General features: G+C 47.1%; 1 protein-coding gene and 1 long non-coding RNA gene across 3 annotated transcripts in view; one reads left to right on the forward strand and one right to left on the reverse strand.

Annotated features, from left to right (window-relative positions):
• SORBS1 (sorbin and SH3 domain containing 1) overlaps positions 1-27,801 on the forward strand; it is a 221,595-nt gene that overhangs the window by 119,913 nt on the left and 73,881 nt on the right. Inside the window, exons 5-10 of one of the 2 annotated variants that reach the window (XM_090277932.1) lie at positions 6,223-6,335; positions 10,966-11,661; positions 12,270-12,632; positions 16,298-16,442; positions 20,364-20,393; positions 27,359-27,531. In XM_090277932.1, the coding sequence (XP_090134058.1) occupies positions 6,223-6,335; positions 10,966-11,661; positions 12,270-12,632; positions 16,298-16,442; positions 20,364-20,393; positions 27,359-27,531 (1,520 nt within the window). The remainder of the gene's footprint in view (positions 1-6,222; positions 6,336-10,965; positions 11,662-12,269; positions 12,633-16,297; positions 16,443-20,363; positions 20,394-27,358; positions 27,532-27,801) is intronic. The other variant, XM_090277930.1, reaches the window with a different exon arrangement.
• On the reverse strand, positions 9,549-12,005 carry LOC150009943 (uncharacterized). Its single transcript, XR_016511216.1, has 2 exons — positions 11,330-12,005; positions 9,549-10,478 (listed from the first exon to the last, which is right to left on the reverse strand). It is a non-coding gene; the product is annotated as an uncharacterized LOC150009943 (long non-coding RNA).

Consider the following 27,801-nt stretch of genomic DNA (forward strand, 5'->3'; position numbering starts at 1 on the left):
CGTGGTTAAGTCACACCTTTCAAGCACATATAAAGTATGAGGGACTCAAGTGAGGTGGTTCCCAAGCCATTCTAGTTCCAATGGAACAAGCTTGGTTTGAGCAGAGGGAAAAAGCGCCATACTGACTAAGAGTCACAACAGGCTGGAATGGGTTGCCACTGCGGGTGAGCCTACGAGGATGTGACTCTAGAGAGAGGACCTTCAGGATCTTGTCCTCACACCCTCCTGCTCATTGACAGCAGTATCCTGCTGGCTCTTGACGCTATGTCTTTGTGGCCCCCTAGTCCCCCTCTCATCCCTGCCTGCCCCCTCCATCAGGGCCTCTGGATGACAACTTCCTGGCCCACCCCAGCCTCTAGTCCTGTCCTGGTCCTGGTCACCACTGGGCCTAGACCTGCCTCGTGAAAACAGTTTTCAGCCCTATTTTCAGGCAGCCAGGCCCCACCTGGACTGGGAGCCCAAGTGTGAGCAGTGAGTTTTTCTACTCCCAATGTCTTCACAGGTAGCTAATGTCAGGTGGTGTCCAGCTCCCTCCTTTCTCTGCCAGCACCTGTTCCCCACCTGCTCTGTCTGCCCTGCCTCTGCCTTGCTCCCTGCCTTTCCCACCTTCTCTCCCACCTGCACATCTCTGAGTTGCCTATAGACTGAAAGCTCTGGGCTCCCACACTACCCAGCACCTGTGTCCTGATTTCTTTCCTAAGTGGGCTTTTGACACCCACATTTCAGAGCCACCGCCTATTTCCAGCCCTCTCATTCTGGGAGACGTGGTCTCGTTCTCGAGTCCTCTATCGAGACGCAGCTCTGGCACTCCACTGTCTTTGTGATGTGGGCAAGTTACTCAACCTTAGAGAGCTTCCATTTTCTCATTTATAAAACAGGAATGATCTCAATAGAGTTGTTGGGATACAATGAGCTCTTTCATATCAACATTTAACACAGAGCCGGGCATACAGCAGGTGCTCTTTAATGGTCATCATTCTAGTTACTGCAGACCCGGAGGTCCCCTAAAGGATTCCACTGCTTCCAGTTAGAGGTCATGAGGGCCTGGGCCTCATGTGGTGGCAGCAGGCACGAAGAGCAGTGGCCAAGGGTGAGTGGCCTCAGAAGAGTGAGACGGCCGGGCTCGGTGCAGTGCATGTATGGAGCACAGAGGGAGGGCTCTGTGCTGACCAGGGGCATGACTGGCACCCACCGTGAAGGAATGGGGCGTTCCTTTTTTTTTTTGATGTGTTGATTTTTTGGCAAGGAAAGGGCTTCTAGGAGGAAGTTTCTCATAGGCATTTGGAAATGTGGAGTCTAGGTATGAATCTGGGAGCCACCTGCATCCAGATGAACATGGGGCAGAGGGTGGAGCTCCTCTCTGAGGTAGTGACAGATGGAGCTTCCGGAGTTGCCCAGTTTAAACCCACTGTTGACACTCCTGCTCTCAACTGGTAGCTTGCCTCTGGATCCCTGACCATGGCTTCCTGACCAGTCTCTAATATCTGGCTGTGGACCTTAGTTTTTGGAATAGAACCATCTGGAAAGAACTGCAGTCATCTTAGTGCTGACGCCCTGCCACCGGGGAGAGGCGTTACCTTATCCCTGCTTCCTGATTCCATTGCTTGGCCAGGTCTGGGTGTCGGCCTGTTGGCTCAGAGTGACTCCACTCATGTCCCCAGGTCAGGGTGTTTTTACTCCAGAGGAGACGGGGAACCTGGACTGGTGGTGGGTATGATACCAAGCTCCCTGTCTGGTGTTACCTGAAGACCATCAATCCCTGTATTTTGATTCATAAGCCAAAACCCAAGTCAACTCTTACATTTTGTTAATTCTGTGCCAGTTGGCTCCACTCCTGCCTGACTCTTGAGGACCAAGTTAGCATTGGACACAAAGATTCCTGGGCCTGCAATCAACTCATTTCCTCTAGTTTGATTCTCACATTGTCTCTCCAAAAATGGCAGTAACAAAAAAGATAGATGTTGTGAGAAAATTAACATTGGGACAGTGACAGACACTTCCTACCCTCTTTAACTCAGAATCCTTCTTATGAGCACGTGTGTGAGAATTGGAGCCAATTGAGAAGATAGAGGGGGCAATCCCAGTAAGAGAACACCTTCACTTTTGACACCAGATCTAAGTGTAGGGGAGTCCCCGAACCATTCTCAGTTTTGATAATTTGCTAGAAGGATTCAAAGAACACATTGAGAGCTATTATTCTCATGGTTATACTTTATTACAGATTAAAATCAGCCAGGAGAAGAATCACAGTTTCCAGCATCCTTTCCTGTGGAGTCAGGACGTGTAGTTCCTAGCATTTAAGTGTTATGATTGCTGAGACTGTTCCAACCAGGAAGCTCACCTGAGCCATTGTGTCCCGAGTTTTTATTGAGACCCCCATTACATAGGCATTGTCCACTGCCCATGTGGCTGATACCCTAAAGCACATTATTGCTGTGGCACAGAGACACTCCTATCAGGGGGACATGCCAGGGCTTTAGAGATTAACTCTCAGAAACCAGAGGGCAATGCCAGACGTCTTTTGGGGTAAGGCTAAGTTCTTTACCACACAGCATGAATAAAAACTAAACATAAATAAAGAGTTTTAAAATACTCCTAGAGCCACTTTTAACATCTCTCATCTGTTGAACACTACCAGAACACATCAAGTCTCTCAGAGAAAGTTATCCTAAGATTCTAAGAAGAAACCGATGAACAAAACAATTTAGAACAGACCAAAACGACATTAGCACAGAAGAGTACAAGAAAATACCAGGAGACTGTGGACACAGGCCAGAAAAGGTAGTATATCAAGAACAGATGGAGAAGAAGATAAGGCAGAAGACACTGTACTTCTCACAGGGAGGCTTGGGTCTCTTCAGGGCTGCAGAATGACCTTGAGATCCAACTTTCCAAGGCCCTCTTCCCCTTCAGGAGCTCTGAGGTGACATTTATCATAAGAAGCATTTTGACAGTCTTCTCACCAAAAGTTAATAATTGATGGCTATGTGTATAAAATTTCTCATGCTGTTTCAGGCACATAGTGGACCAACCTTCAAGGCTGAGAAGATGAGGTAACAGAGGAAGAGTGATAGCATGTTAGAAATGCAGCCCTCCTTTACAGGAAGAGGAGAATGCTTAGAAGGGGCCTAGGAACTGCCTTTGGGGGGGGGCAGGGTAAGGGGAACAGTTTTAACAACTTAGACTTAGGTTGATCCCCAAGGATATTATGTTCTTGAAGCTATTTATCAAATGGCAGAAGTCAGTAACTGATTTATTTCTAGGTCTGGGGAATTTTTTTGTCCTTATGCTCTGGATTCCTAGTTTACTAAGCACGTACTTTATGCCAGACATTTCCATTTGATCCTCATGACGCAAAAGAGGTAGGTAGTATCTCTTTTACAAATGAGGTTAAGTCATTTGCTGCAGGATAGTCAGGACTCAAATTTGGCAGTCTGGTGCCGACATGGTAGTCCCTTTATGATACCTAGACCTTTGGAGGGACAGCCTCATCTCAGTTTCCCATGACATCTGTTTGCCAATGTCACCTGAGTAGAACCAACCCAACTGAGAACCAAAGAGCGAGCAAAATAAGATGCCCCAAAATTCATGTACAAAGCTCACACCCTTTATTAAATAGTTCCTCACTTAGAACCTATTGATAGATTAGTGTATTTGTAAATCTAATAGGTTTGATAGAAAGATTTGACAAAGGTGGGTTAGAAATAACTTAGAAGGGGGAGGAGGGAGAACCATTGTCACAACACGTCACCTGGTGTTTCAGAACCTGTTAAGTGTGAGGAAATCCCTGGGCCAGGGTTCTGGATGGATGCAACAGAGTATTGAAAATGATCACTTTGACAAGACTTCACATACCTGATCTCTGGATCTTCTGCAACCCTGTGGAGTAAGGGTTATATTTTCTAGATGATGAGTGTGAAGTTTAGTGATAAACAGCTTGCCCTTAGTCACACAAGCTATCCATTGCAGTAATGTGAATAAAAATCAAGTCTCATAAATTTCCCAACTTGTGTGGCTGGAAGAGAAGACTAACACTTGTGAATTGTCCATAAGGGAAGGGCAGAAATGTAACGGACAACCTGCTAAAGGAATATACAACTGAAACATGTAAAAACTCTGACTTAGAGGGGGAAAGATCAGCAAAAATAGATACAGTTAGTTTTCCAGAATAAGGATGTTTTTAGGTATTGCCTTTGTTGGTGGTTCTCAGAGTGTGGGCTATGGGTCATCAGCTTTATCATCTTTTGGGAACATGTTAAAAATGCAAATTTTCAGACCTAACTTCCTATCACTGAGTCAGGAGAAACTCTAGGGGTGAGGCCCAGCAGCCTGTTTTCACAAGTCTTCCCTGGGATTCTGAGGCAGCTCTGACACCTTGCGCCCCCCCCCCCCCCGAAATGTAGGCTCTACTTGGTGGCCGATGGTGGATGGAGCACTGTACCTCAATCTGGAGACCTGGGCTGCCTGCTTTTGTTGTTTCCTGGTCTTTCTGTTTCCTCATCCATGAAGTAAAATGATTAACTACCCTAAGTTAAATACTAAATTGGAGCAGAAGTGACTAATAGCATCTGGCACTTAGAAAGGTGTTCAGTAAATGTTTGTAAATATCCAGTTGACATCTGGAAAGCCCATCTCTAGTCCTTGAGGGACACACATTGCAATGGAGTCTTGGGATGTGAGAGCTGCTCTATTGCTCCCTCTTCATCTCTATAGGGTAAGATAAGAGTAGGCACCCAGGGAGAAGGAAGTTAAGGAATCAGCTAGGTTAGGGGTTGGCAAACTTGACCCATGGGCCAGGTGCACCCATGCCTATTTTTGTGCAGCCCATGAACTGCGAATGATTTTTATATTTTTAAAATGGTTGAAAGAAAAATCAAAACAATATTATATGCCACGTGAGAATGATATGAAATTCAAATTTATGTCCATAAATAAAAGTGTATTGGAATGTATTGGAACATAGCCACACTCATTCATATACATATCATCTATGTCTGCTCCTATGCTGCAACAGAAGAGTTGAATAGTCGCCACTGAGACCATATGGCCTGCAGAGCCTGAAATATTTACTCTCTGGCTCATTATAGATAAAGCTTGCCGACCCCTGGGCTAGATGGAGGCTAGAGAATGCAGACGAGAGAGGATGCAGAAGAGGGTAAGAGCAGACATTTACTGAGCTCTGCCAGGCACTGACCTAAATGTTTCTCATGCATTATACCATTTAATTCTTTTAACAGCACGTATGAAGCAGACACCCCATTATCCCCATTCTTCAGATGGAGAAACTGAGGCTTAAAATTTGCTCTGGGATACAGAGCCCATAGACCGTGGAGTAAGGATTTGAATTGCAGTCCAGATGCCTTCCCAGCCGAGCTAATAACCATTGTGCCCTGTTTCCTCACGCGTTAAGTGGGTCTGAGATGCATTGGGCAGTGGCTGCAAGGGCAGGGTGGTAGCCGGCTGAAAGGAAACAAGGGTGCCTTGTTGTGTGATGAAAACTCAGAAAGGGGCGATTAGATTTTAAATGTTTATGTGCCTCATTTAATGGAAAGAAGAAAAGCAGCCGGGGAGGAGAAAAGTTCTGACCGCAGCAGATACCTCTGGGCTGAAATCATGTTCTCTCCCCAGCCCAGCACCGAGGGCCACCGAAAAGTGCTTGTCTCCTCCTCCCTCTCCTGGACCTGTTCATTAGTCCAGCCTGCTAATGAGGAGGGGTCATTCTGAGCCCACGTCAGGCGTGAAGAAGGGGAATGAGAGTTAGTGAGTAGGGACTGGACAGCGAAGTTCTGTTGCCTTTCAGTCTGTAAAATAAGAATGTCAAGGAACAATTGTTTCTTCATTGCTGTGAATGTGAGCCTTGTGTTTTCAAAGGTCAGCGCCTGTGAGCACATCGTGGTTTAGAGTGGGTTCCTATGGTAATTAGGCCAGCGTGACTGAGGGCATTTTGTGTCAGCCAGCAGGGTGCTGGGTTTTTGCCTTTCTGTGCGGCGCATGCTTGTTTCCTGCAAATGTAACCATTGCTGTGCCCCCCCCCCCTTTTTTTTCTTGTTTTCTTCCTTTCTGCACCACACATAGTTCTGGAGTCAGAGAATCCCTCAGCAGGTATGGTTTCCTTTGCCTTCTTCCTATCCCTCCCTCTCACCAGGGACCCTTCAATTAGAGGGGACCCCAGGGAGTATTCCTTAGAAGTGAAGGTTTTTTGTCTTCCTTCTTCCATCTCAGATGAGTGGCGGCCTTCTTCCAATGCGGATGCCAATGGAAACGCCCAACCCTCTTCACTCGCTGCCAAGGGCTACAGAAGTGTGCATCCCAACCTTCCTTCCGACAAGCCCCAGGTAGGCATGTGCCCCGGGGCCGGGTGGGGACTGCTGAGCAGCACCTGTTCTTAAGTTTTTTGCCTTAGTTCGTCCTTCCAGCTCGCTCAGCTGGATGAGGGGCTGAGCTCAGTCATGTTGGTGGCCAACTCTGGAAAAGCTCTGCAGGGACCAGCGTTAGGTAGAAGCTGAGGTTGAGGGAAGCGGAGGCACAGGATAAGGCTGGTATGTACCAGGGTATTGGAAATATAGGCCCAGTGTTGGATAGTTTAGTGTGTTTAGGAATGGTCCGGAACAGAGACTCCATGTGGCCTTGAATAGTGGGGAAAAGTTCTGAGCCTGTTTGTTAAAAACTCTTTAGAGTGTAATATTCAAAAGGAGAGTGCACTCTTGTGTGTTTATTCCATTAACTTGCTGCAGTCAGGGCTGTAAGAGTTCCAGCAACTCTGTCCTTTCAGATGAAGTTTGGGTAGCTGTGACCAGACCTTCATGCCATGGCCCAGGAGCGGGCAGCTAGAAGTGGGCACGGCAGTACAGGGGAGTTCAAACCGCCTAGCTCTACCTTACAAGAAAAAACCCCTAGGTGTACAACTTGGAGGAGGGATCATTTTGCTTAAGTCTTCCCCCCTGGATTGTTTTCCTGATCTTTCTTCCCTGCCATTTTGATGAATGGAGAAGACCCTGTTTTAATTCAGACAATCTGTGAGGAGTGTTTATAGGAAGGAGCCCCATCCGTGGAACGGAGCAGTTCTTTCTTTTAAAGGAAGCCCTGCTGCCCAAAATGTGTTGCAGGAATGTGTTCCTTGTGTGGTCCCCTTCCCTGTGCCCGCCTTCTGTCAGGATGCTCCTAGAACTCACCAGGAGCCCAGGAATTCTGCGTTTCCTTCCTGGTTCCCACACTCCCTCTCCATGATCCTCTGGTTCCTGTTCCTGAGGGCATAACATTGCACTGGCCCCTGAAGTGAAACCAAGTCAGAGATAACATCCTCCTTCCTCTCTGCAGACCCCTGTCTCTCCACGCTTAGAGTTGGCCCCTTAATTGTCCACCGTGTGTGCTGAGCAACACCACTAAGCCTTCCTGCCCCCACCACGGCTTGTCTCCCTAACGTATGGCCATGTGCACCCAGGACCCCAGTTAGAACCAAGAGTTACGAGCGTGTGTCCTGAAGTCTTCATCACACATGGGAACTTGGGAGGTCCATTGTTCAGGAATGACTTGCCGTAGTTTTTCGGGCTAAGGCCTTCCCCGGGATATGAGTGTGCAGGCTGGGGCAGACAGGCTTCCCTCTACCATCTCCAGAGTGGATACAACTGGTTCTGTCCAGGTTAGGAAGCAGTGCCGATTCGCTCAAGGCAAATGTAGAAGCACATCCTCTTCCACGATCAGTGACTTAGCTCAAGGATAGCTCACTCATTCCTTTTGGCTTCTCAAACAGCTCTCCAAAAGCCATGATTTTAAAAGCATGTGAAGTAAATAAAAGTTAGGCACACTTATTTGCTGCAGGTTTTTTGAGCACTTGTTGTGTTCAGATGATTGGGTTAAACGTTGACCTTGTGGAGGGAATAGGGTAAGCCTTATCTATCGTAAGTGTGAACATCCTGTAATTTTTCCTATGAATAGTGTATTTTCTTGCTGTCACTGTTCAAACATTTTCTTTTAATGAGGTATCTTAAAGGTAACCTGGCAAATTGCTGATGTAGGATTTAATTCTGTATGTTCAGTGTAAAATTGCCTATCCAAATTTCAAGAACCTTAGGTCCTACATTACCCCTGGAATTTGTTTGCTGAGTACAAAAATGACTTCTTGTCTATATAGCCATTGCCAGAGCTGTGAGTACACACTGGCTTAGAGAAAGCTAAGGTGGGCTGGGCTGGGGACTGCCCTGGCTTGGTGTCAACTCTTATGTCCCTGCAACTTGGCATCTCCTCAGAAGGACTGAGTTGGGGTCCAAGAGACACACGGTGGGTGGAGCAGTCCCTGATGTCCCATAGGTGCCCTTCCTCCTGCTACCCTGCTCTCTGACAGTAACAGGGTGCCAGCTGCCCTTTCTGACAGCATCATCATGTCAGTGTCCCCAGAGGGGGTGGGACTGGTAGTTTCCAGAACTGTAAACTAGGAACATATCAGATTCCTCCAAGCAGCCCCATTTTTTCATTGCCTCATCTTCTAATAAGAGAACTGAAATTTCATCAGTGGACTCCTGGGGAGGATGCAAACTGCTTATGTGGTTCCTGACATGTTGGCAGGAAACTGAAAGTAGCTCCTTTCATGTGCAGGGACTGTGCCTATCCTGCCCCTTCTTTAGGGCTAAAAGCCCTAGGACAGGAAGGCCTTTGGCTCTGAGTGGGCTGTCAACGCTCTGGAGAAGCGTCCTCTTTGCAGGGTCAAAGCCCTGGGAAGGCTCGCGCCTGATGTAAGCAGCTGTGGCACCATATATGGCCACAGCCAGATTAAGTTAAAAACCCATTGAAATTGATTTCTATCTTTGGACAAGAAGGAATCACATGTGGGACATTTGAGCTCAAAGTAAAAGTAAATCTGAGACTAATTCAAAATTGTCTTTTACTTACTTCCCTAGACAGTCATGCTCAGCTTACCCCACAGTCCCTTTGGTGCATGTTAGTTCAAGTGTTTTGATTCTAGAGAACATCATTCAGTCTATAAACATGCCCCAACCTCCAACCTGTGTTCCCTGAAACCAAGGAAATGCGTCTGGGAGGTGTTGCTCATTTGTCTTTTTTGGCTGGTACCTACGGCCACATTCCACTGGCACTGTCACAGGCACCCTGAGGAAAGGATAGGCATCAGGGTAACCCAGGTACCCAAATAGTTTCTTCTCCATCCAGGTTACTTGAAAACTGAGTTTGTTAAGGGATAGGTTGTTTACTGTTTCTGGGTTGATGTTCTAATCCAGACTCATAAAACTTTTTTATTTCTCATCTACTTACTCTTGCTAACATTCTTTTCCCCCTTGCCACATGTGCTACACACACACAAAAAAATAAAATAAAATAAAAAACAACCTTAAAATAGGCCCACACCCTCTCACCTTCCCAGTTTTTGGTCACAATCCATTTCCCAGATATTGACCAAATTAATACATCTCACCTGTGCCATTTGGTGAACGGTTCTGGTTTTCTTCTAGAACTGGGCCCTCTTTAAAGATAGGGGCCAGGGAAGAACATCTAGGTTTCTTAGCTTAGGTCACTGTAACAAAACACCATAGACTGGATGACTTAAACAACAGACATTTATTTCTCACAGTTCTGGAAGTCCAAGATCAAGGTGCTAGCCTGTTTCTTTCCTGGTGAGAGCTTTCTTCCTGGCTTGTAGATGGCTACCTTCTCACCATGTCCTCACATGGTGGAAAGAGAGAGAGCTCTTGTCACTTTCTTTTCTTATAAGGGCACTAATCCACATCATGGGGCTCCACCGTCATGACCTTATCTAACGCTAAGTGCCTCCCAAAGGCTCCACTTTGAAAAATCGTTACTAGGGGTTTGGGGCTCAGCATGTGAATTTAGGGGAACACAGACATTCAGCCATAATACTAGGAAAATAAACTTTGCTTATCTGATGGTCTAATTCCCAGTTGAGCCACAGGTTAACAAATGGCTCTCATTGAAATGAAGATCAATTTGGAGATATACCTCATTTCCTAACCTTCTGCCCCACTGAGATCCAAGGAGGAGTCATACTAAGGGAGAAGGAATGAGCTGAGAACTATAGCTTTCTAGCTCTGAACCTGGAACCAGAGCTTTGGGCTTCAGCCAGCAGCCCTGGGGCTGACCACCTCCCTTCAGAGTTCTCTGTTACACCTAGTAGGCTGGGTGAGACTAGGGAAAGGGCTGGTGTTTGAAAAACCAGGTACAATCCAATCCGGTAGGCCAATCAAGTGCTTCATTGCCCTTGTTCTGTGTACACCAAAATTGGAGACTACATGCTTTTAATCTCATGCCTGTCTTCCTTCTAATAATTAGTTCCATCTGATTGTTTTCCTCTGAGAAAAGAGCACATGTGGATTCTAAGTCCTCAGCATTCTCTTCTTGGCCAGCTTTAATTTGTTATGCTTATAGAATTGAGCACTAAAACCCAGTGACTAAATTAAGGCACCTGTCTCCTGGGAGCACAAATAAGGATGACTCTTCCAATTCTGCATTTCCTAAGGGAAAAGAATGAAAGACACGAGTGTTTCAGTGAACTTCAGCTTTTAAAGCCAAAAGCATAAAGAGAAGAATCTTGAGGAAAGGAGGTGTAGAAAATTGGGGGCTTGGGGCTTCTTCCACTGGCATTTAGCCCTTGGGCACCCTTCTTCAGTCAGGAGGTCTAAAAGGGTACAGGTCAACGAAGAATTGGTGTCAAAACTGACTCAGCACCTGGCCTCTCCTGGGCCGAGCTCAGCCTCCCCAGGACGTAAGGGAGAGGCCTGCCTCTCCAGGTGAGTATGATTCAGTCTTCGGCTTTACCCAGAAGAGACGTACAAACTCCATGAGGAGTCTAAGCTGAGGATTTGCTTTAAAACATGTCTAGAATTGTTTTTTCTTCCAATCATGTCATGCTGCTGTTTCTAATGGTCGTCCTTCTTTCCATTTCCCCTCCTCTCTCTTTTTTCCCTGTCTTGACATTGTGTCTTGAAAATAATACTAAAGGGTCTGTCTCCCCCACGCCCACCTCTCCCTAAGGAGGGCCGCTTTGCATGGCAGCCCCCAGCCCTCCACAGTACCTATAAGGACTCGCTCTACCGGAGCTCACCAAAGCCTTACGTCCCACCCGGCACCCCCAGCCAGCAGAACCCTGCACCCCCTCAGCCTCTCTCTGTCCCCCTGGGAACCAGGTCAGCTCCCAAAGGCACGGTGTGCCCTGGGCCCTCACTTCCGGGCTCCACGTTCCCCAGTGCTTCATCCCAACCCCAGCACCACCGTGCAGCCACCAGGACAGTCTATAGTGGGAATGTGAGCTCTAACCCACGTCATAAGGCAGTTGGGAATAAAAAGGTCAGCAGCTTATATGTACCTTGTTTATCCAATAACGTTTGCCCGGTGGCATCGGAAAGCCTCTCTCGTGTTGCACGTGACCCAGCCACAGGCACTCGAGCACCGGCTCCCAGCATTGTCTCCTGCACAGCCGGCACGGGAAAGCCACCCTCTGCTCCTCCTCACCCTCCCAAGCTATTCTTTGACCCCCGTAAAGATGCCGTTAGCCGTGGCGAGAGTCCTTCCCTGGGGACTCGGCCTTCGTTCCCAGACGCAGTGGGACCACCTGTGCTAGGCCCCCAGGTTACCTCTGATCCCGAAAGCCGGAGGAGAAAAGAGCCTTACCTTTTGCAGCCGTGTTATCCAGCCAAGGCAAGGAATTAGGAATGTCTGTGTGTCTTCTACTCCGTCGAAACTCACGTGAGAGCTCATTTGTTTTCTGAGCTGCCCTACCCTCCCTTTCCTCGTTAATATTGCTGCAGCTTGAATCCTGAATTCTTCTCTCTAAACATGTCAGCACAGTCTTCTCTGTCTCTCCCCCTCTCTCCTTCCTGTAAATATGTAAGTATGCCAGAGCATGGAATACGTAGACTAATACGTACGTGAGATGTAGAGTGTTTATGTTGCATAAAAAGGTGCCAAAGGAATTGTATTTACCCCCAAGCTTTCAGGCTCCGCCAGCGGCTTTGGGGGTTAAACACAGCCTGCCTGCCTGTTGTCTCTCTTTCTCTCTCATAAAGTGTTAAAAGGATTCAAAAATAGATGGATGGAAAGTAAACTTGGATGGGGTTCCCTCTGTGTCATAGAGTGTCAGGAGGCCAACTGGCTCGCACCGACTGTCTCATGCACTCTGAGGAAAGGGCACCGATTAAATAGTTCTCAGAGTACATCATTGCATGTCCACCCTCAACTGTTTAAATATGGAATTCCTGCTCCCTGCTGCCATCCCCTTTACGTAACGACCCCCTTATTTCCCACAGGATGCTACCTCCTCCAGCCCAGCCCAGCCTGAGGTTATAGTTGTCCCTCTCTACCTGGTTAACACTGACAGAGGGCAAGAAGGCACTGCCAGACCTCCAGCATCTCTGGGGCCACTGGGCCCCCCAGTCCCGGCCACCGCCCCTGCCGGCTCACCTCTGACCTTTCCGACTCTAGATGATTTCATTCCCCCTCATCTGCAGAGGCGGTCCCACCACAGCGCGCAGGCCAGCGCTGCTGGCCCCCACCCCCCCGTTAGCCAGACTCCACCATCCTTCTCACCACCACCTCCGCTGGTCCCCCCGGTTCCGGAGGGCCTGCACCGAGTCTCGGCGCCTGACCTCACGGGAGCTGTTTCAAGTACCGTAAGCTTGCTGGGATCCCTTCCTCACGGCTTTCCTGAATGTCTGCTCCCGGCAGTAAAAACAAAAAGCCAAAAAACCCTTTCTCACTGAAGTACTAAGTTCCGAGGGAAGTGCTGGCTGCCGCTGTGCTTGCGTGATGACTGGAGCTGTGTTTGCTGTCCCCAGAGTGCATGCCTCCCGTGTGTGTCCCCGGGGCTCTCCCCAGTCCCTCTTCCTCACTGTCCTATTCGGAATGCACGCCTTCCTGCAAGACCTTTGTTTTCCCTCAGAGGAAACAACCTCGGCGGCCTCGCCTCTGGCTGGTGCTGCTCCCACAGGCCAGGCAGGCGCAGCTGAGAGCTGAGGGAAGCTGCAGAGCTGCGTGGAAAGGCCAACAGCAGCTCCTCCACCAGGGAGCAGGGGAGGAAGAGATCCACTTGCTCTTGTGTTGACTTAGCAAATAGACCAACTCTTATACACAGCAGTGGCAGGGACTAGGTTTAAAAAAGGAGTTCAATATAATTGAGAAAATGGGTATAAAAGTGTTGCACAAATGTTAGGGCTGTTTCCTCAAAAGGCAAAAAATTGCTGGGGCCCCTGAGTAGTGGCTCCCAGGGCCTTTGTGGCAAAACAGCACCTCACTGGCCATGAAGTTAAAGGGCCCTGACACTTCAAGTCCCATCCTGTGAGGGACAGGTCCCCATCGTAGGTGGAAAAGCCCCAGTGCTTTAGAGAAAAGCTTAGTCAAAGTACTCAGTCTGTTCTCTTCTCAGGAGCCCTGGGGATTGAGACACTGAAAGGAGCTCAGTGTTAATTGTAAAGTTGGGGTACATGGACCTACTCTCAGGGCTGTGGGGTGCAGTGAGCCAGAGTATGTGAAAGTTTCCATTATGGTCCTGGGCACAGGGAGAGCAGCATCCAATAAGAGTTAGCTATGTTGCTGAGGACTTGCCCCAGCAAGTGGGGGCCAGAGTCCCTCAAAATAAGTACGTGGCTAATTAACAATCACATGGTTCCCACCATGTCCTAGGCATGCTTGTAGATTCTCTGTGGACAGCCATGAACAAGGCACAGGCCCTGCTCTGAGGATTTACCTGAGTAGCGTTCTCAAGCTCAGTGTATGTGGGGTCATCTGAGCAGCAGGAATACTCATTGAAATGGTCAGCTCCAGGTTATACTTCCAGGGTTCTGATTCAGTGGGTCTGGGGAGGGACCTAGGACTCCGACTACTTGGTAACATGCATCCTAGGGGACTCCGACCCTGGGGGTCCATGGACCACATTTTGAGATAAAGGGTCATACATTTGGCTGATGGAACTAAACGTTCACTGAAAGCCCTTTGCCTAAAGAGGAATGCCTACCAAATAGGCTCAATTGGTTCCTTAAACTGAAGTGAGCTGTGTAGACAGCAGAAGGGAAACTTTTGGGATGGGGGACTTTTAAGAGAAATTATAATGAGATTCAGACACAGAGCTGGGAATGGCAACATCCTGGGCTGCGACCTCTTCTCAAAACTCTAGATGCAGCATAGTGCAGACAGGTGAGGAACCGGTTAAACATGGCTTGGGTATCCTGGCTTTGAGCCCTGTTGGAGGAAAACACTAGATTCTCCCTGATGCACTCACCTTGCTCTGACTCAACTTATGGGTGAATTTAGAAGCTGCCCTTGTTTTGAAGAATGCAGGTGTTCTTTCCTTGGGTTCAGAAAGTTTCTCTAGAACAGCATGTAAAGCAAGCCTTATTTTAGTGCGCCAGTATACATTGTGAGCAGTTTTGTTGTGTACCCTTTACTTGATCGTTTGTGTAGATCCAGGTTTTCATGTTGAGTTTGTTTCAGGTGCACCAGGACAGATTAGTTGGGACAGTGTCCTCAGTTTCTCAAACCCGACTGATCAACCTGGTATAGACTTCCTGGGAGACTTCAGTTGGCCTGACAACTTCTAGTTTGGCCCCAGGTAACAAAGTAAGAGGTAAATGAGGAAACTGCTTGGGGTCCGCAACTGAATGAGAATTATCAGGAAGAGTAGATCCCCTGGGCATGGTGGCCAGACCACAAGTTGACATCTATCTGCAGCTATTTGACAGTAAGAGGGAAGCAGAAAATTCATGTGAATTTATCCAGGTATTTTAGTCAATAACAATTTTTGTAAAGTCCCAGAAGTAAGACTTGTGCCACAGAGTACAGTTTATAAAATGCTTAATGCTCACATGATCCTTCCAGGCATCACATGTGGTATTTATATTTCAAAAAGCTGCATGCCTGGTTTTTTGTGTTTCTTGGCTGCATTATGGCAGAGTTTTCACTGATAGGTCGTTTATCTGTATTACATCACTTTGGAAATAAATTAGGACAGTGTAATTGTTTTCCTACTTTACAAATGAAAAATTGAGATGAGGCATTTTTGTACAAGATCACACTGTGCCTCCCAGGTCTTGAGGAAGAATTTTCACTAAACTGAGCTACCACTCATAAGTAACAGCTGTGACCTTAGGGCACTTTCAGAAGAGTTGGACTGCCCGGGCCAGTGTTTTTCTGGAAGCCACCCCTACTGTGTGTCAGGAGCTGTCCGGGGTCCTGACACTCACATCCTCTCTTGGTAGACATGTGCTCTCTTGAAAAGTTATTCAGAAACACCTTTGCTGGTAGGTGACTCCTGTCATTTATGTGGCATGTACTGAGCACCTGCTGTCTAGGGCACTGTGCTAGCATAGGGGGTGGAGTGAGGAGGAAGAGAGACATGGCTGTTTTACTGCAAGTACTTACCGAGCAATGATCTCTGATGCTGCATACGAATTACTTGTGTGCCATACTTCTATCTGGGGAGTAACTAAGTCTTGCCCTTTAAACCCTTTAACAATGATATTCTGGAGTTAGGATCTGTAAATTCTAAAATAGGAACATTGCAAAATTTATAGATGTGATAGAAGGAAACTACTACATGTCCTCACTACATTTTGAAGTCTAAGTTCCTGTTTTTAAAAGACTGGCATTATTCCCATCATGCAGATTATAATGTTAGTACATAATAATTTTATTGGTATTTCTGGCAGACACTCTCAGGTTTTTAGAAGTCAGGAGTTTCACAAGTCTTGCCTTCAGAGATCTTTGTCACTCGATATTTGGAGTGAAAAACATCACAAGTAGGACAGGATAATACCCGAGTCCCAGAAGCAAGGCTAGTGAGGTGGTTTAGTGATGTGGATGATAAGAATAGCTTTCCACGTGTACCAATACTTAACTCTTTCTATTCTTGCATTTATGGCTTCTTGTCCTCACACTGTCTCGTGTTTCTTTAAATAAGTGTACTAAACTTTCCTGATTTTTCCCAATTAAACCAGCTCTCATTCTCAGATCGCATTTGGAATTGCATGAGTTTTGCATGTTTTTTCCACTTTGATTTGAATTTGCTTTTTCAGTAACTGGATTGATCCACAATTATTACCAGGCAAAAATAATGAATGATGTTGCTGAGACTTTCGGTAACATTACCTTCCCTCTCTCCACTTACTAATACCAACAAACAAAATATGCATTCCAGATTAAGCTTATAACTGGAATTAATGACATCTCATTGATTACATTTCTTTTTACAATTAAGGTCCTTGTAAAGCTTTAAATTTCTTTTTAAAAAGCATTAACTCTAGGTTTTGTGTACCAGAAGTTGCAATGTTTGTTTTCTTTTCAGGATTCAAGTCCTCTGCTAAATGAAGTTTCTTCATCTTGTGCTGGCACCGATTCCCGGACCTTCGTACCAGTTAGCAAGCCATCATCTGCCTACCCCTCCACGACAATCGTCAATCCCACTATTGTGCTCTTGCAGCACAACCGAGGTAAGGGAGCTTCACCACACACCTCCCCCTTGGCTCACTATTCCGTGACATCTGGGTCAGTAATTCTGCCTTTCCGCAGAAATTTTTGCAAGTTTCATTCTTCCCCGAGGCCATCTGCGCCAGTTGAGTCCCACAAGCGACAAAGTAGATCATAGCAGACAGACCCCTGACGTGGGATGATGCTGGTCTCGGAATAAGTGAGCTGGTATAGTGCATGTCCCACACCTTGGATGTTCCTGGTGTCTTCAGATGTTAGCACCAAAAAGAAAAAGGCAGAAAGAAGAAACCAGTGCCCCTTAATTCCTCATCGTGAAAACTCTAACCGGAGCTTTGTTTGGAAAATCTAGGTACAGTAATACCTCTTTCAGTAGTGCCCCAAATCATGTAGTTTTTTGACATCATGAGTTTTCTGGAAAGCAAAATTTTGAGTGCCAAAATTATAAAAAGAAAACATAGTGGATGGGATATTTTCTAAAATGTAAAATGTGTGTTTGTACTGCTAAAACAGAAGCTATTCAATTTTTTCTTAGTGACTCAACAGCCTCTCTTCTTGCCAGCGGTTATCGCACTGGCTACCTTTCACCGCGCCCTCTGGGGACTGGTGTGGCTGTTGGCCCCTTTCACTCTGTGGCCCCAGATGGCTCCGCGGGGGGACTCCGTGTTTGTTCTCTACAGTTCCTCTGACTGCTTCTTCCCCTTCTCTGCAGGGGCATCTTAGGTGAGGCAGAAGTGCTTTTAGGTAATGATCGCATATGTTAGCCCTTCTGCTTTAAAATTCCAGAAGATGATCCTAAAACCCAATTTTTTGTTTTTTGAAATTCAATAGAGGAATAAACTTTTCCTTCCCCAAAGGCCTTTGCAATGTCAGATGTAAAGTTTCTAAGCTTTCTGTGTTTCCCAGTATAGAAAGGGCTTCTTCATCTGCATTTCAAAGAACAGTGGAGGTTTCATTATTTTGTTCAGAGTGCAAAGCTCGGTACCAAATCTTCATTTTCTTGACTCCCTGCTTGCCTGCTTCATAGTTTTCCTCCTCTCCACCTCTCTCTCTGCATTAACTTGGATGAGAATGGGGCTGAAGTCTATTTTTAATTGTTCTCCATATTTAATGGAGTTTTCTGTTTCCTGCTTCCAACTTTAAAAACAGATGAATGAAACATTTTCTCTCACTTAAAATCTTCCCACTCAAATCTTACTTTAGTAATTTTATTTTTTTCACTATGTGAGGCTCCAGTATTAATTTTTACCCATGAATCTGTGTTCTTCAAAAAATAAAAAAGGGTCCTAACCCCCACACTAAATTATGTAAGAGCCCATTCTCCTCTCAGCACTAGCTTTCTCTGCCCAGAAAGTGTCCGTAATACAGAACAAAGTGAAATTTTGGTTCTCTATGAACTTCTTTATGACTCATCTTTTTAAAAAACCCAGTCAAACAGAAGCAAGTTAGTTCCCAGAAGGAAAAGCAGTTTCTCTAAAAATGGGATCCGTTTTCAAGGCAACTTGGTTTTTGGGAAATGCCAAGTATAATGTCAGCTAGTTCTGCCAAATCCCTCTGATGACACCTAGTGAGGCATCTCTGGGCCCAGAAATGCCTGTAGTTACTTTTTGTTTCTTCCCTGAACAAACGAGTTCTTCTTATTTGCCCGAATGCCTTTGGCTCTTACCTTTCTCTTTTGTCCAAGCCCTGCCCTTGGGTTTAAAAAATTAGGATTGTGCCGCCTGAATCACACATCCTTCAAGAAAGGATACAAGTACATTTGTTTTTTGGAATTAAAAGTAGCTTCCAATAAAGAGCAAACCACATGTTCCCCAAGGAGGCTGGGCAGGAAGAGTCAAGGAGAATGGGAGCAACTTGCTGATCGTCAGTGGGGTTTAGGTCAAGCGTTTTTTGGCTTTACTTTGAAATTGACCCAGCCTGGCAGCTCTGCTTTGCCTCACAGATAATTCCTGTAAAAGCAATTTCTTAACTATCGCAGTCTCCTGAGGGAATGATAACTTTACTCCACTTCTGGAATTCTAGTTTAGTCATCCTGAAAAAGGTTCCCTTTTTTCCTGCCCAGACTGGCCCATGGCACAGTGTGGTGATAACCCTGTCTCTGGCAGCCAGCTCCCTTTACTGCAGACAAATGGAGGGGCACCGTGTGTCTGGCCTGGCTCTGAAGGTCACGCACTATGCGGCCCTTGCTCCTCTCTCCTGAGTGTTCACGTTACACGTGCCCAGACTGCTTATGATCAGTCTGGTGGGAGGACTTGAATGAGAAAACTCTCAGTACTGAATGAGATGCATGGGTCCCCTGGCTCACAGCTTCTGTTTTGATTGATTAATGGATGGATGGATTGATTTTAGCGAGACAAAGGTAGAGAAAAAGAGAGACATTGATTTGTTGTTTCACTTATGTATACATTCATTGGTTGATTCTTGTATACACACTGACTGGAGATCAAACTTGCAATCTTGGTGTATCGGGACAATGCTCTGACCTACTGAGCTACCCGGCCAGGGCAAAGCTTCTTGGTCTTTGTTGTGCCTAGAGTCTTGGGGATCTTCTTAACGTGCAGATTCAGATTCAGATTCAGGCGGTCTGGAGCAGAGCTGAGAGTCTGCATTTTTTAGCAACTCACAGAGTGTGTCGGTGCTGCTGGGCCACAGGCCACACTGGACAGCGAGGTGCAATGGTTCCCAGACTTCTGTCACACGAAACAGTCTGGGGACCGCACCACGGTTGCTAGTTTCTAACTTTGCTAAATAATACCCCTAAAAAACAACATCACTTGTCACTCCAAGAAAGAAAGGCCATTTCACACCTCAGAAATAGGAACAACATTATGTTTTAAATGGAACAAATAGGCTTTTGCCTATTGGGGAAGACTTTGCCCTTGGCTTGAGACCAGAGTTTGGGATCTGTGTGAACACTTTGATTTAACAGATGAGGAAACAAAGGGAGAGACTGAGGAAACTAAGGCCCCATGATGGGTCATGTCATCTGGCAGGTTGCTGGCAGAGCTGAGTCTCGAGCTCTGCTGGGCTCCCGTTGACCGGCCAGTGTGAGTGAGCCTCGTCCACAGATCAGAAGTGGACAGGGTGGCTTCCACCGGCTGGGAGCTGCCCTGCTGCGTTGTTTCCTTCTTGCCCGCACTGATTCAGGAGCGAGGGTGGGACGCCGCCAAGGGGGATGATGACAGCACCCATGGGCTGGCAAGCGTTCTATTTTTATCTATGTGGCTGCTTTATATTTAGCAGCTATGGAAGGTAGAGATCATTTTTGTGCTTATGCCATAGCACGTACACACAGAACTCTCCAGAGGAGAGGTTGGCCTCCCGCCTCACTGTTAAGGAATGGGGGCCTGGTGATTGGAGTTGGAAAGAACCCTGGATTAGAAGATAAGGGGATTCCAGGTTTTAGACCCAGCTCTGTTTTTCAGTGATATCTTGGGTAGTTAGTGCCCCTAACTGAGGGTGTCTCAACCACCCTGACCTGCCTGCTAGGATTGTTGCGAAGATTAAAAGCATTCACCTGTGTGAAAGCTCTTAGAACAATGTTTGGCATTTCACAAGTGCTCAGGAGATGGTAGCTGTCGTGGTTATGATTATAATTACTTTTCTTCAAAGGGTACCAAGACAGGCTGTATAAGGTCCTGTTCCCTTGAAACCAGTGGAGTTCAGAGGGTCTCCTTCAGATTATCTTCAAATAAGATTTAAACAACCAGAAAACAGTGACAGCTCCCTGAATCCTGGTGCAGATCTAGGGGCAGAGGGGCAGGCGATAACAGAAGCCACGTAAATACCCCTGTAGTCATTGGACACACTGTATTTTAGCATCTAAGCCCAGAGGACGGTGTGGATGCATATATTGGGATCCTAATGAGCTATGTCAGGAATTCTTGGTAAATCTCATACTGTGTATTTCTCTTTCTTTATCACAGAACAGCAGAAACGACTTAGTAGCCTTTCAGGTAAGTGAGAAATATTTATGTACATGTTAACACCTATTCCTGTTAAAGCTGGCTTCTGGTCACCACCTGATGTTTGATCAGCAGTCTTGTGAGCTCTTCTGATGTGCTTGGGACTCTGTTTGTTGCTGGATGGCAAGGATGGTGACAACTGGCATGGTGCCTGCCTCCCTGCAGCTTGCAGGCTGGTGGGGGCAGACCAGACAGGTGGTCCAAGCTACTAAACATCTCCTGTGGAACTGTGATTATGTGTCTTGGTAGGTAAGATCAGGATATCCTGATTTAAAAGAACAAGGAGTTACGTTTTAGATGGAGTGTGTTCCTGGTAGGCCTTGTTGAAGAAGTCACCTTTCTATTGCTTCTGTCTGTCTTCTAGGACATGACACGTTGGGGTTGGGAAACATGGGAAATTTTTTTCCATTTGGGGTAGCAAGCCCAGATGCCAGGAAGTGACCCTGGGGTGATGGACGTAGGCAAGAGCCTCTGGACCAGCAAGGCCTGGAGGAGTGCGTGAGAGCTTGGCTTCTTGCACTTGAGTTGGCATCAGAGTCTCCCAGAGAGCTGGTCGGGGCTTAGGCCACAAGTGCAGAGATTTGGATTGACTGGGCGTAGGTAAGAACTTGCATTTCTAACCAGCTGCCAGGTGATGCTGCTGCTGCCCTCTGTACTGACCACACTTGAGTAGCAAGTTTCATCAAGAGCCGACAGTCAGATATCTAGGCCCACACCCTGCTAATGGGTGCAGGATTGGGATGAGTTGCTCATGTAGGCTGACATTGTGAGGAAACCCAGGAATGGGAAGGCTTAGCCATTTCCTCATGGCTTTCTGTAACCACTCTGCTTTGAATCCTTGTTCTACAACTTACTAATGTGTGGCTGTAGGCAGGTTACTAATGATCTAAACTACAGATCAGTTTCTTGTCAGATGTCCTGCTTTTACACAGCTTAGCACTGAGTGTCGGCATTCATGAGGAGCTGGGTGGGTGTGAGTCACTGTTTTCAGCAGGTGCCTCCATGGATTCACAATGTCTACTTTGTGTCGAGCACAGAGCCGGGCTCTGGAGCCATGTCAGGGGACTGTGCTGCCCTCTGGCAGCTTGTGCTATGATGGTGTGTTGGTCACGGACCCATTTGGGGAATCTAGTGAAGGCAATAAGTAGATTCATTCCCTGAAAAAGCCACATGTGTGGAAACACATGCATGCGGTAGATGTATAGAGACTCTTGAACTCTGGGGTTCAGAGCCCCTGGTTTGATGGAAAACAAAAACCACCACTTTCTGAGCAGCTGCTCCATGATTTCTGTGTCACTTCATCCCGCTGCTGTCCTTGAGACTCGTGGAAAGCCCGGCTGGGAAGGACATAGGGTTCTCACACCCTCTCAGCTTTATCAGGAGTTGGCTGTGGGACCAGGACAGGCTGTGGTTGAGTGCAAGGTGCCCTTCGCTGCCCCCTCCTCAAGGGGCTGCACTCTAACCCACTTCACTCTATGGTCCTAACCCAGGTTACTGAGAGCAGGGTGGCTCGGGAAGAGAGGTGACTCCTGTGGGCTTCTCCCTGCCTTTGGGAGATTGAAAGACGCAGTGGAACAGATGTTTTTAAAAGGCACCCACACCGGGCCACTTCCAGCCAAGATGGAGGCCTAGATGGACATGCTGCATCTCCCTCCACAACTGGGCCTCAGGCCTGGAGACAGCTATAGGTTCCGGAGGGTCAAGCTGTGTGGGGGTCCAATGGACAAAGATATGGAGAGGAGGTGGGTGGGAGGGGCGGGGCCAGGGCGGAGAGGTCACGGTGTGGTGGCGACGGCAGGCTGCCAGAGGGTGCAGTTGTGCATTTTGAAGGATCAGGAGGGACACCTGGGAAGCACTCCTGGCACCAGACCAGACTGAGCAGCTCATGGTCCCAGCACCGGAGAAAATAGAGCCTCATTGCTTCTGACTGTGTGAGCCAGTGGGAGTTGGGGCAGGGGGTATGTCAAGGGGAGCCGGTCTCTCAGCAGAGTCTGCTTGTTTGGAGGGCCCCCATGGTCCTGGAGCATCTGCGGACCCACCCACTCTGGGGGCGATGGCCGGGACGGCAGCTAGGGAGGCACCAGTCCCATGCAAAGTGGGAGAGGTGCCCGGAAGGGGAGCAGGTGCTGAGCAGGTGACATTGTTCCCTCTCGGGCCCCTCCCCTACGTGTAGCATCGCAGCGTGGTGAAATGGGTCACCCTCTACTAATGAGAAAACCTAAGGCTCTGCCCCTTACAACATAACAGGTATGACAGCTCTACCTAAGACACAGAGGCAAACAAACACAGGAGCCTATCAAGATGAGGAGACAGAGAAGTATGGCCCAAACGGGGGAACAGATCAGGGTCCCAGTGGGAGAACTAAGTGACAAGGAGATAGCCAACCTAATAGATGAGGCGATAGCCAACCTAACAGATGAAGAGTTCAAAACACTGGTGATAAGGATGCTCACAGGCTTGACAGATATGCTTAAGTACAGCAAACCCATAAGGGAAGAACTGAAGGCTATGCTAAATGAAGTGAAGGAAAATCCACACAAAATTGATGGTGAAGGGAAGAAAACCAGGGTTCAAATAAATGATTTGGAACATAAGGAGGAGAACAACAGTCAACCAGTACAGAATGAGGAAACAGATTTGAAAAAAAATGAGGAGAGGCTTAGGAACCTCTGGGACAACTTTAAATATGCCAACATCCAAACCAAAGGGGTGCCAGATGGAGAAGAGGAAGAGCAAGAAATTGAAAACTTATATGAAAAAATAATGAAGGAAAACTCACCATATTTTGTGAAGGAAATAGACATACAAGTCCAGGAAGCACAGAGAGACCCAAACAAGCTAGACCCAAAAAGGACCACACCAAAACACATCATAATTAAAATGCCAAAGGTTCAGGATAAAGAGAGAATCTTAAAAGCAGCAAGAGAAAAGCAGAGAGTTACCTACAAAGAGGTGCCTATAAGACTATCAGCTGATTTCTCAAAAGAAACTTTGCAGGCAAGAAGGGACTGGCAAGAAGTATTCAAGGTGATGAAAAGCAAGGACTTAAAACAAAGATTACTCTATCCAGCAAAGCTATCATAAGAATGGAGGGGCAGATGAAGTGCTTCCCAGACAAGGTAAAGCTAAAAAAGTTAATTATCACCAAGCCATTATTATATGAAATGTCAAAGGGACTTACTTAAGAAAAAGAAGATCAAAATTATGAACATTAAAATGACAACAAACTCACACCTATCAACAACTGAATCTAAAAAATAAAAACAAAAGCAAACTGAGAAAACAACCAGAACAGGAACAGAATCATAGGTGTGGGGATCATTTGGAGGGTTATCAGCTGAGGGGGTGAGGGGGAGAAATGGGGAAATGGAGCAGGGACTAAGAAGCATAATTGGTTGGTACAAAATAGACAGGGGGAAGTTAAGAATAATATAGAAAAGGGTGAAGCCAAAGAACATATATACACGACCCGTGGACATGAACTAAGAGGGGTGGGATTGCTGGAGGGAAGGGGGTTACTGGGCAGAGGGCAGCAAAGGGAAAAGAAATTGAAACTACTGTACCAACATAATCAGTAAAATCAGTGAAATATACTTAAAAAATTAAAAAATAAAAATAAAAGGCACCCACACCCACAAGTTAGACCCAGAGTCTGGTCCTGGCTCTTCCCTCTTATAGCTGTTTGCCCCTGGGTAAATGACTTCACCTCTCCCAACCAATTTCCTCATGTGGGAAGTGGGGATGACAGTCCTTGCCTCAAAGAGATGTCGTAAGGATCGTGTGCGACAGGAAGCTCCGAGGTATGCGTCGCACACTGGGAAAGTGCTGTGTACAAGTCAGGGTTTCTCTGCCCGGCCACCAGGCCACTCTGCCACCATGCTGCCAGGCTCAGGCCACTCCCTCAACCCTGCAAGAAGCCTTGTGCTCTGTCCTCTTTGAGTTTTGAGACGGATCCACTCATGGTGTTTGAGAGTGTGGCACATAAATAGCTCAACTAAGTGTTAGTTTTTGTTTAAAAAGAAGCTCCATGTTGTTCAGAAATCTCCTGAAGGAGAGAGGGCTGGCTGGACTGGTACTCCAGCCTGTGCCCAGGTGTGAGTGAGGCTCTGCTCATCACACGTGTGGTGATGTATGCCTCCCTTTAACAAATTTTTATTGAGTCTCTGGGACTTCGTGCTCAGCAAGATTCATCTATGGGAGAGAGACCCACCAGGTGTTTGGCCTCATGTAACTCATGGTCCCCTTGGGTCAGCAGACAGGAAAACAAGGGCTAGGACAGAGGGACAGGCCTGGGCCACGCCGCTTCTCCCCTAGGGCAGGGTCAGCACTGCTGGAATCCTTGATCACAAAGCCTGGAATGAAGAAAAGGCATGCTTTTCTACCCCCCACGAACACAGAGGCCCCATCTCAGGCTGTCACACCATTATTTACTTAGTTGCTTGTTCAAGGACCTTGCTTTTGAAAACAGAATAAGATTAGAAGGAAATGCTTCAGGATGTCCTACTGAGAAATAACAACAAGCCCTCATTGTAACACGGATGTCAAAAGGGTGGCCCCTGCCACTTTATGTGGCACAATGAAGTGTCACGTTGGATTTTCACTATATAAAGAGACCATATTTCTTCAGGGGCTGCAGTTCAGGTGTCTGTATATTGAAATCCACTCAGTCATGAGTCACATGATCACAAGCTTCTAAAGTAAGATAATTCAGGGCTAATTTTTGTAGATCAAAAGGATTCTGGCAGCTTTGGAATGACTCCGTGGACTGTCAAGCCTGGGTTTTACAGTTAAGTGTTGTTAGAGCCACCTGCCATACAAAATATTTTTAAAAATTCTCTGGACCCCCCAAACCTGAGAATGACGCAGCTGTGACCTTCCTCTTCTAAAGAAATGACATTGAAGAGTGAGGAGTATGAGTACCTCCCACCACCAGGTGAGACAGAGCTTGGAGTCTTGATCACACTAAGGAGGGCCTTTCTGGTGGAAGAAGAACGCCCAGCAGAGCCATTTCAAGGTAGACTCTACGAACTTGAAATCCCCCTGCGTGTCCCATGCTTCCTGCCAGATCCTTGGCCTCCTGTTGGAATTTCCCGGGGGCATGGGAACTCATCCCATGAAGCCAGTCTGGTCTTAACATTCTTCAAAACCCCTGGTGATGACTTCCAGGATCGGGTTTTTGAAGGATTCCCTGAGCTGAATCTCCCACAGAATGTTGAGAAGTCCTTCTACGACCACAGAATACATCCTCATTTCAGAAGTTAGTTTCAAATCTAGGCAGAATCACCCCATTGGGCAGACTGTGGACATCCAAAAACCCAAGGGTGCCCACGCCCGTGTTTCCGCGCTCCCCCAACCTCTCCTCCGCATGTGGACATCTCTGACTTCGGCACGGCTTTGCACGTACCCTCCTTTTTGCCCAGTCCAAGTCCAGTCCTCCAGCCAGCACTCCACACGTCTCCCGTTCTCAGAGATGAGAGCCGCCTCCAACTCAGTCAACGAACAGCTGCTTCCTGAGCACCTCTTCATTGCCAGAGTCGTCTGCATCCCCGCAGTCTGACCTAAGGGCTGCACTGATACGATGGTCGAACCCTCTGGCTTAGACCTTTTTGCCCCCTAATCCTGTGACTTCTCTGGCTGCCATATTTCTTCAGGGCCCACCTCTTTACTTATGTCCCCACCTGCTGCCTATATATTCACTTCTTTCCCTGCAGTCAGGCATCTACCCCCCACTGCCCTCCTGAAATTGCTCCCTCAGAATGATCCTATGACTTCTCTTGCTTCATTTCTGGTTTTGGTTGCTTTTTGTCATTTTGATGTATTTAACCACGCACTGCTTGGAATTCTATCTTTTCTGGTTCTAGGGACACCTCACTCTGCCTTTCCGGTTCATCTCCTGGCCCTCTGATGACTCCTGCATCCTTTGGGGGAGACTTTTTTTTTTCTTTTTAGCCTGTGACTGTGACATTCCTCAGTGCAGGATTTCAGCCCTTGACTCTGTCCCATTTACCTCCTCCACTGAGCTCCTCCATCTCCTTGACCTCAGCCACCACTTTTGTGCTGATTGCTCCAAAATTGCTCTCCTGCTAGGGGGCCTCTCGCCCAGGCCCCACGTCTCACTGTCACCTCAAAGTTACCATGTCTAAGTGGAAGAGGCCCTCTCTCCCTGCCTTCCCCATCCCAGCTCCCCTTCCTTTGCATGGGAATGTGTGGCACCTGGCAGGTGCTCCGTAAATGCTTCACCATAAATAAGTGACATGGCTTGGAATAACAGGTTAGACTTGAGCAATTTTATAATTTGTAGACCGTATGTGATATGTTATCAGCTCTCTATAACTTCCAATCCTGAATCAAATTTAAATAGTCTAATGTTCACTTAGCAATTTACAGCCTTCTGAGCATTTTGGCATAAGTTATTTTGTTAGGTCCTCTTGTAGTATCTCCATGAGCTTGTCAGTGGCAGTGTTGTCCCCATTTTTAGATAATAAAGCCAAGGCACAGAAAAGTTAAGTGACTTCCCCAAGATAAAACAAGGACTTTCAAGAAATGTTTGGCCACCCTTTTCTGGCTTTACCTGCCCCCTGACAGTCAGAACCACTCGGAGGTCAGAGCACCAAGTGTATACCACTGCAGATTTTTTTTAAAGGGCCAGATGGTAAATATTTTAGGCTTCATGGGCCATACGGTTTCTGCCACAGCTACCCAACTTTGCCCTTTTAGCTTGAAAGCAGCCGTAAAGAGTATGTGAGTGAATGGGTGTGACTGTATTCCAATAAAAGTTAATTTACAAAAACAGGTGTCTGGGCCTAGTTTGCTGACCTTTGCTCTATGTGAACCTTGTTCCAGTTGAGAATTAGCAAACACACGTCCCCCTAACTGGGAGGGATTTTTTGTTTTGTTTTGTTTTTGCTTTGGAGTCACCAGAAGAGCTTCAGCTCATGATTGTTTTTCACTTCCAGATCCTGTGTCGGAAAGAAGAGGGGGAGAACGGGACTCGGCACCAACCCAGGAAAAGCCCACCTCTCCTGGCAGGACCACTGAACAAACGCCCACGAATGACAGCAGGCGGGCAGTTAAGAGCACTCAGGACCTAAGCGATGTGTCCATGGATGAAGTGGGCATCCCACTCCGGGTACGAATCCTGACCGAGAAGTCCTCCCGAGGCCTCCTCGTAAGCCAGTGACACACATACACCCCTGAGTGTCTGTGGACACCCCTGTGGGTTTCAAAGTCCTCGTAAGGAGGGTCCTCACCACTGTCCACCATCCAAGCCTGCTGAGGGCCGCAGAACCTCAAAGAGCAGTGCTGCAGTCTCCCAAACCCACCTCGGTCCTGGGCCCAGTGTACACAGCTTTCCCCATCGCATGTGGGAGGTGTTACTAAGGCTCATGAGAGAAAGGGT

The sequence above is a fragment of the Furipterus horrens genome, unplaced genomic scaffold (assembly GCF_987537825.1).
Source record: "Furipterus horrens unplaced genomic scaffold, mFurHor1.1.pri manual_scaffold_5, whole genome shotgun sequence".
NCBI classification, from domain to species: domain Eukaryota; kingdom Metazoa; phylum Chordata; class Mammalia; order Chiroptera; family Furipteridae; genus Furipterus; species Furipterus horrens.